Genomic DNA, 9,644 nt, shown 5'->3' with positions numbered 1-9,644 from the left:
GAAAACAAGAGTGGGGATGTAAATTATCTGTAGAGTACGGAATAACCATGCATAACCTTAGTTAAACAAGCAATAAGAAACAAATAACATATACATTTTAGAAACTCTTGTAAGAAGGACCGAAAACTATACAACAATCAAGCCTGATCTTACTAGATAGGGTTGGCATTATCCAGCAAGAAAATTCTGATCTTCACTAACTACTTAATAAAAACTACTTGAACTGCACTGCATATGCCATACCATACACCATTAGAACTTGAGACACTAAAATACCTAACACTATTGTGCATTGTACACTAATAAGTAATAACCAAGACATAAAATTTGTGAGCAACACATGCAAGACAACAAAGAAAGATCATTAACATCAAAATCCACTAAATAGAACAAACCTTTTTCCCCCTTTGCAAGCTCCTGGGTTCCATCAACAGAACCTACAGCTCTGTTCTCAACTGTTCCTTCCCCTCTTCTCCACCATTCACCCCCACACCCTCGATGCAATGTGCACCATCATTGTCATCGTCATTATCATTATGATTTTCACTGTCACCATGATCCCTCGTCTGTTCAGCACGAGAGGAATTTCTGCCAGCACCTTTCGTGGATCCTTCAGCCACAGCCTCCGGCACCAGATCCAAAACCCGACTCGCCAATCCTTTCTCCATATAATTCTTCTTTCTAAGTTCGCTAACGTTTCAAGAAAACACGGACCCATCGTTTCCTAAACTTTCTGTAGATAAAATCTAACCGAAAAACGCGTTGTATTGGGTATTCAACTTGGCCAACCTCTCAAAAACCTGTGCCAAAAAGTGCAGCATCAATGCCGTCCCTCCACTGCGTAATCTCCAACTCCACCACGCGACAGCACCGGACATGCGTCACGGGAATATGTACGCTTTGCTGGCGATGCCGTCGGAGGTGGCGGAGAGGTACTTGACGGTGCATTCGACGGCGACGGCGCAGTACGCTCTGCTCGTGGAGTCGAAGAACGAAACGGCGTCGTTTGGGTCAATGGCTTTGATTTCCTCGAGTACCTGGAGAGCGGTTTCGGTGATTTCGGATCGGAGGTTGCGGAGGAGGAGGGTTTTCTTAAGTTTGCTATCGTCTTTGGAGTTTGGGATGTTAAGGGACTTAACTCTTAAGGCCTAACCACCGGGAAATATCGGGGTTCATTGTTTGTTTGAATTCCGTAACTCCAAAAAAGTTTTTATCTTTGTTTTGTATGCAGCCCAATTGGTATTGTGGTTTTTACTACCAAAGTAGTAACCTCCAACTTGTGAAGAAAAGGCTGCATTTTTTTAAGGATGAGCTTTTCCCAAGACAAATATTTTTTTTATCATCACCCGCAACCTCTTAATTGAGTTTGGGGAGTCTATGTCATTTGAACTATTAGTCATTAGCTTCCCAAGACAAATATTATTCTAGTGTTAGAAAAAGAAATTATCTACCAAACTCTATTTAATTCTTATTGTATTTAGATATAAATTTGATCTATTGTCTATTTTAATATTTTCTTAAAACAATATTAAAATATACATATTTGTAAAAACGGGAGACTTAGGAAATAGTATTCTACACGCATACACATATACAAAATACAGCATTTATCCAATAATAAATCAAAGTAGTACTTTTCCATTATTAAGATGAGAAAACAGACACATTCCAGAAAGGCACAAACATTATTACATGATTGCTTGATAAATGAAGTCAACGGGACATGGGGGGTTGAGGCGGTGGAGCAGAAGGAGCAGTCATGGCAACACCGCGGCTCCTCTGCTCGACATTGCCATGCCAGCCAATGTGCATGTCAAAGCCTTGCATCTCAAGCTCACGGTATTCTTGGCACAAGGCGCATGGCTCGCAGCAGCAATGGACCATGCAATCCCCGCAGTCACTTCCTTTCAGATTCAACTGCCGCCTCATCTTCGATCTGTAGAAGCACGAGTACAAGCATCCGCATCCAATCAGGCAACACACCAGCGCGTACAGTGCCCCACTCGCACCGCATGCTGCATCATCATCATCATCATCAATTTCAATTTCCATTTCATAATAACAATAACAACAACAACAATAACAATTCATTTCTTACAGGTAGATCCTCTATCAACGATCTCAGCAACTCTGCCAAAGGTCACACATGGACACCAGTACGTTATGCAACCTGAAACAAATTAGTACAGATTTAATTAAGTAATAATAATATCATACTTAAACAAAAAGGATTATGATATAGGGCTGGCTGCTATTTACAATTGCCGCAGTCGGAGAAACAGTCACAGAGGCTGGTGGACCATTCTTGAGGAGGTCTAGGTGGCGGCTGGTAGTAGGCGCTGCTGTCGACGGAGGAAGGATATGGCGCGGTGCCGCTACTAGCGTTGTTGTAGCTCACCGGTAAACCGGTCACAGGCTTTGATTCGTCTGCTTGATACATAATGACGCTACTGGAATTAATATCAATCAATGTAGTGTGTGATTTTTTTGGGTTGGGATTAGTAATTCGTATTTTGGACTGCACAAAATAAAATATATATATAGACAATGGAAATATATTATTTATTTGTTGATAGGTGCCATTATCACATCCTTTCTTGTCTATATATATATAATACATGAAGGGTGTGGTGCTAATTCAATGTATTATAAATTGGAGTTTACCGGATCAAGTCAAGGTCAATGGTGGTGTGAAGCCGTTTGATTTGTAAGCTTATCCGCCTATAATGCAACGTAATCGTATTTATATATTAAAATTTAAAATAAGCTCCTCTTTTTTTGTGTATATATATATATATTATTTAATTTATTTTTAATATATATTTTACATTATTAATTAATTTTAATATACATATAATATAATTATATATTTTTACAAACATTCATTTAATTAATAATTTACTAATACCAACTGGTGCCTTCATGTAAAACCAGGGACAGACCCAGTAAGAACCATGAGGGGGCACTTGCCCCCACTGGGTTTTTATTTAAAAAAAAAAATAGTTATATATAATAATATATCCAGGATCCAGTAAGAACCATGAGGGGCACTTGCCCCCATTGGATTTTCATTTAAAAAAAAAAAATAGTTATATATAATAATATATCTTTTCTTTCAATTTTAAATGATTTCACTATAAATAAATTATATTCAATTAGCTAAAGTTTTAAATTAATTTTTTATTTTTTTTTATTATTTTGACTATTATTTATCCTAATTAAATTTAATTTTTGTACCGTCACTCTTTTATTTTCTTAAACTCTTTTTTATTTTTATATTTTTAATATTTTTTTCTATTCCTTCTTTAGTAGTCATCTTTTATTCATCAAAAAATAAATTTTAAATTCTCTATTTTTTTATATAACTTTCTATGACTCTATGTATCTTCTAATTTCATTGTTTTTTTTTATATTTTCAATTATAAATTTTAATTCAAACAATTATAATTTAGGTATTAATCTAATATTTCTCTTCATCACTTTATATATTTTATTTTATTCTCAATTTATTCATTTTTATTACTTATTTTTTATCTTTTGTTCTATTATATGTACCTGTGTTGCATATAAAATCTTAAAATAAATTAATTAATTTGCTAATTTAAAATATATTTTTTATTTTTAAAAATAGTAAAGACAAAATATTTTAATTACAATACATAATTAAACAGATAAATAAAATCTTTCATCTAATATTATATTAAAATTAAATTAAAAAATATATAAAAAATTTAATTATTTTAAAAAAAGGAAAGGAAAAAAATTGTAAATGAAGGTTATATTATTTTATATAAATATACTTTTATATACAGATTTAATTTGTTTAGTATTTATATATAATTCTATTTTTAAATTATAAATATTAGTGTATCATTAGTTGCTAATGTGTTAATTGAGTCAGCCTTTTATTATTAAATATGTATAGAAAAAATTAGTTAAGATAACAAGTTATCTATAATTTAATTAAAATATTTTAAGTTTAAATTTTAGAAATAAAAAATATTTTTTATAAATTATATATAATGAATAGTATTTTAAAAATAAAAGTGGTCATTAACTTTTTTTAATTTTTATATCTTTATATAATTAATAATGTTCAACAAAATTTATTTTAGCGTATATATTTTTGCCCCCACTCCTAAAACTTTTTGGGTCCGTCACTGAATATATCTTTACTTTAAATTTTAAATGATTTCACTACAAATAAATTACATTCAATTAGCTAAAGTTTTTAATTAATTTTTTTATTTTTTTATTATTTTGACTATTATTTATCCTAATTAAATTTAATTTTTGTACCGTCACTCTTTTATTTTCTTAAATTCTTTTTTTATTTTTATATTTTTAATATTTTTTTCTATTCCTTGTCTAGTAGTCATCTTTTATTCATCAAAAAATAAATTTTAAATTCTCCATTTTTTTATATAACTTTCTATCACTCTATGTATCTTCCAATTTCATTTTTTTTTTTGATATTTTCAATTATAAATTTTAATTCAAACAATTATAATTTAGGTATTAATCTAATATTTCTCTTCATCACTTTATATATTTTATTTTATTCTCAATTTATTCATCTTTATTACTTATTTTTTATCTTTTGTTCTATTATATGTACCTGTGTTGCATATAAAATCTTAAAATAAATTAATTAATTTGCTAATTTAGAATATATTTTGTATTTTTAAAAATAGTAAAGACAAAATATTTTAATTACAATACATAATTAAACAGATAAATAAAATAATTCATCTAATATTATATCAAATTTAAATTAAAAAATATATAAAAAATTTAATTATTTTAAAAAAAGGAAAGGAAAAAAATTGTAAATGAAGGTTATATTATTTTATATAAATATACTTTTATATACAGATTTAATTTGTTTAGTATTTATATATAATTCTAGTTTTAAATTATAAATACTAGTGTATCATTAGTTGCTAATGCGTTAATTGAGTCAGCCTTTTATTATTAAATGTGTATAGAAAAAATTTGTTAAGATAACAAGTTATCTATAATTTAATTAAAATATTTTAAGTTTAAATTTTAGAAATAAAAAATATTTTTTATAAATTATATATAATGAATAGTATTTTAAAAATAAAAGTGGTCATTAACTTTTTTTAATTTTTATATCTTTATATAATTAATAATGTTCAACAAAATTTATTTTAGCGTATATATTTTTGCCCCCACTCCTAAAATTTTCTGGGTCCGTCACTGAATATATCTTTACTTTAAATTTTAAATGATTTCACTACAAATAAATTACATTCAATTAGCTAAAGTTTTAAATTTATTTTTTATTTTTTTTATTATTTTGACTATTATTTATCCTAATTAAATTTAATTTTTGTACCGTCACTCTTTTATTTTCTTAAACTCTTTTTTTATTTTTATATTTTTAATATTTTTTTCTATTCCTTATCTAGTAGTCATCTTTTATTCATCAAAAAATAAATTTTAAATTCTCCATTTTTTTATATAACTTTCTATGACTCTATGTATCTTCCAATTTTATTATTTTTTTTTGATATTTTCAATTATAAATTTTAATTCAAACAATTATAATTTAGGTATTAATCTAATATTTCTCTTTATCACTTTATATATTTTATTTTATTCTCAATTTATTCATCTTTATTACTTATTTTTTATCTTTTGTTCTATTATATGTACCTGTGTTGCATATAAAATCTTAAAATAAATTAATTAATTTGCTAATTTAGAATATATTTTTTATTTTTAAAAATAGTAAAGACAAAATATTTTAATTACAATACATAATTAAACAGATAAATAAAATCTTTCATCTAATATTATATCAAAATTAAATTAAAAAATATATAAAAAATTTAATTATTTTAAAAAAAGAAAAGGAAAAAAATTGTAAATGAAGGTTATATTATTTTATATAAATATACTTTTATATACAGATTTAATTTGTTTAGTATTTATCTATAATTCTAATTTTAAATTATAAATACTAGTGTATCATTAGTTGCTAATGTGTTAATTGAGTCAGCCTTTTATTATTAAATGTGTATAGAAAAAATTTGTTAAGATAACAAGTTATCTATAATTTAATTAAAATATTTTAAGTTTAAAATTTAGAAATAAAAAATATTTTTTATAAATTATATATAATGAATAGTATTTTAAAAATAAAAGTGCTCATTAACTTTTTTTTAATTTTTATATCTTTATATAATTAATAATATTCAACAAAATTTATTTTAGCGTATATATTTTTGCCCTCACTCCTAAAATTTTCTGGGTCCGTCACTGAATATATCTTTACTTTAAATTTTAAATGATTTCACTACAAATAAAGTACATTCAATTAGCTAAAGTTTTAAATTAATTTTTTTATTTTTTTTATTATTTTGACTATTATTTATCCTAATTAAATTTAATTTTTGTACCGTCACTCTTTTATTTTCTTAAACCCTTTTTTTATTTTTATATTTTTAATATTTTTTTATATTCCTTGTCTAGTAGTCATCTTTTATTCATCAAAAAATAAATTTTAAATTCTCCATTTTTTTATATAACTTTTTATAACTCTATGTATCTTCCAATTTCATTGTTTTTTTTTTTTGATATTTTCAATTATAAATTTTAATTCAAACAATTATAATTTAGGTATTAATCTAATATTTCTCTTCATCACTTTATATATTTTATTTTATTCTCAATTTATTCATCTTTATTACTTATTTTTTATCTTTTGTTCTATTATATGTACCTGTGTTGCATATAAAATCTTAAAATAAATTAATTAATTTGCTAATTTAAAATATATTTTTTATTTTTAAAAATAGTAAAGACAAAATATTTTAATTACAATACATAATTAAACAGATAAATAAAATCTTTCATCTAACATTATATCAAAATTAAATTAAAAAATATATAAAAAATTTAATTATTTTAAAAAAAGGAAAGGAAAAAAATTGTAAATGAAGGTTATATTATTTTATATAAATATACTTTTATATACAGATTTAATTTGTTTAGTATTTATATATAATTCTAGTTTTAAATTATAAATACTAGTGTATCATTAGTTGCTAATGTGTTAATTGAGTCAGCCTTTTATTATTAAATGTGTATAGAAAAAATTAGTTAAGATAACAAGTTATCTATAATTTAATTAAAATATTTTAAGTTTAAATTTTAGAAATAAAAAATATTTTTTATAAATTATATATAATGAATAGTATTTTAAAAATAAAAGTGGTCATTAACTTTTTTTAATTTTTATATCTTTATATAATTAATAATGTTCAACAAAATTTATTTTAGCGTATATATTTTTGCCCCACTCCTAAAATTTTTTGGGTCCGTCACTATGTAAAACTCAATAATTAAAATTTATCAAAGTTATATTTATAATATAATTTGACCCTCTTAATTATATTATATGGAACATATTTAAATCCTCTCAAGTCGATGGACATATAAAAATGATAAGTTATATTCGATTAGATTAGTAATAATTTTATCAGTAATTCTAAACAATTAAGCATTTTACGTAATTAAATTCAATTAAAAAAATTATATTAAAATTTTTCTATAAAATACAAAAATAAAATAAAAACAATATCAAAATTTATTATATGAAATATAAAAATTTTATTACAATAAATACATAATTTAAATTTATTTATAAACCACATTATAAAATAATTTATTATTTAGGACTTAAAAATATACAATTTAATTTTAAAATAATTTTATTTTGATAAAATCTTTTATTTTTGAAATAATACATAAGAAGATGTAAACAAAATTTTGTATCAATAATAAAATACAAAAAATATATATATTAGAAGAAAGAAAAAGAAGTAGATAAATAAAATATATTAGAAAAAATTTCGATGTTATAGTTAAAAAATTTTATGATATTTTAAAAAAAATTAGTGTTAACTTTGTTTTTGATGATTTTTAAGTAATTAAAAGAAAAATTATGTCATCAATAAAAAAATTATTTTAAAAAAATTTTAATGTTACTTTTTTAATAAATTCTATGCATATAATTTAAAACTCTTCTTCTTTTTTTTATTATTGTCATCATTTTTTTTATCCCTTTTATTTTTTATTTTTTCATAATTTTTTATTTTTATTATCTAAAAAAATAAAAATACTGTAATAATATCAGAAGAAAAATGAGAAAAAATAAAAAATACAATAATAATAGAACAATGACAAAAAGAAAAAAAAACATATTAAAAGAAAAAAAGAAAAAACACGAAAAAAATATATAGATAACATTTTTTGGGAGGAATTTTTATTAGATTTAAACTAATATTTAACTTTAATTATAAGTCGAGTCTCATCAGTCGTCGGATGATGTAACAGTAATTACCTTTCTAATTTCCTTAGTCTTTCTCGGAAGTTGCTCTGATGGTGACTCTACCTCCACGCTAGTACGCTACACTCGCATTTGAAATTTCTAACCAGTTCATTACTGATATTACGCGTATAACTTTTAAAAGTTAGCAGAAAAATCAAAGCTCCTATGTGCAATTATTTTCACATATTTACAGCTTGGTATTATACTTTGGCATGAACTTTATTACAACAGAAATCAAACTAGAACCACTATTCATTTTATATTTAACATTTTGGATTTATTTTATAGATCAGATTTGCCAATTACATATACTGAAGTAATGTTAACGACTTAACGCTAATTCAGGGACGGTAAATTAGCATTGCCAATTGCGATGGTGTTCTGGTAATTTTATATGAGAAGAAGTTATTTTAGTAATTCGTATTAAATTTAAGAACTAAGAAGTCGCTGAGACTTTGGATATGCACCATGCCACCATCTATTCATTCCTGCCGGAGCTCGCGGGGGTCAATGCAAGTCGTTTCTGTGGTCCCCACTAGGGTGTTCAAGACCCGCTCCGGTCCAAAAATTCGATCTGGATTCGAAATATATTTTAGTAAGTGCGAGTTTTTATTTTTATTTGGTGTTATTTTTAGGTCGGATTCAGATTTTTTTTGAGTCACCTATCTTGACTTAAAGTTACTCTTCAAAAAAAAAATATACTACACTTCTATAATATAATTAATATTTTTATATTATACGATATTATTTTTATTTTAAAATAATTTATTTTAATATATAAAATTTATAAATTTATATATATTAATATTTCATCGGAACAATCTGATTTAATTTAATCTTTTTTGAGTCATTTCAAGTGGTGTCAAAGTAAATTTGTTGTCTTTTAAAAAATATAGAATGAGTCAGAATCTAATTAAATTAAATTCAGTCTTGTTCATAAATACCTCTAATTCTCACGCTTTAAAAATATTTCCCAAATTTCGATTTTTTATTCTTTAAAAAGATGTTTCATATTTACCTGATAAAAATTGGCATCAAAATTCAAAACATGCTTCTAATACGTTCAAACAGTTTTTTTAACCAGGTCAAAGAATTAGTGAAGACTGAAGACCCACGTGTTGCACTCCAATTTGATGATATCCCATAGCCACCGTAAGTAAGAAATTTTTGTAGTCACGATAGATCTTGGCTTGCGCTCAGCTGTAAATATTTGACAATTCACACTTTTTCAAAGGATCAGATTTGGAAATTACCACTATTTGGTTGACGCTTCCATTTGGAA

General features: G+C 24.7%; 1 protein-coding gene across 1 annotated transcript; it reads right to left on the bottom strand.

Moving 5' to 3' along the window:
- Positions 1 to 1,606: 1,606 nt before the first annotated feature.
- Positions 1,607 to 2,615, bottom strand: LOC112734165 (protein PLANT CADMIUM RESISTANCE 2). The gene is made up of 3 exons (XM_025783386.2): positions 2,260 to 2,615; positions 2,099 to 2,170; positions 1,607 to 2,015 (listed from the first exon to the last, which is right to left on the bottom strand). The coding sequence occupies exons 1-3, from the start codon at positions 2,438 to 2,440 to the stop codon at positions 1,714 to 1,716; spliced, it is 555 nt and encodes a 184-aa protein (XP_025639171.1). The 5' UTR covers positions 2,441 to 2,615; the 3' UTR covers positions 1,607 to 1,713.
- Between the last annotated feature and the right edge of the window lie 7,029 nt (positions 2,616 to 9,644).

This window comes from Arachis hypogaea, chromosome 3, assembly GCF_003086295.3.
Source record: "Arachis hypogaea cultivar Tifrunner chromosome 3, arahy.Tifrunner.gnm2.J5K5, whole genome shotgun sequence".
NCBI lineage: Eukaryota > Viridiplantae > Streptophyta > Magnoliopsida > Fabales > Fabaceae > Arachis > Arachis hypogaea.
This window is presented reverse-complemented; position numbering and strand designations above follow the sequence as displayed.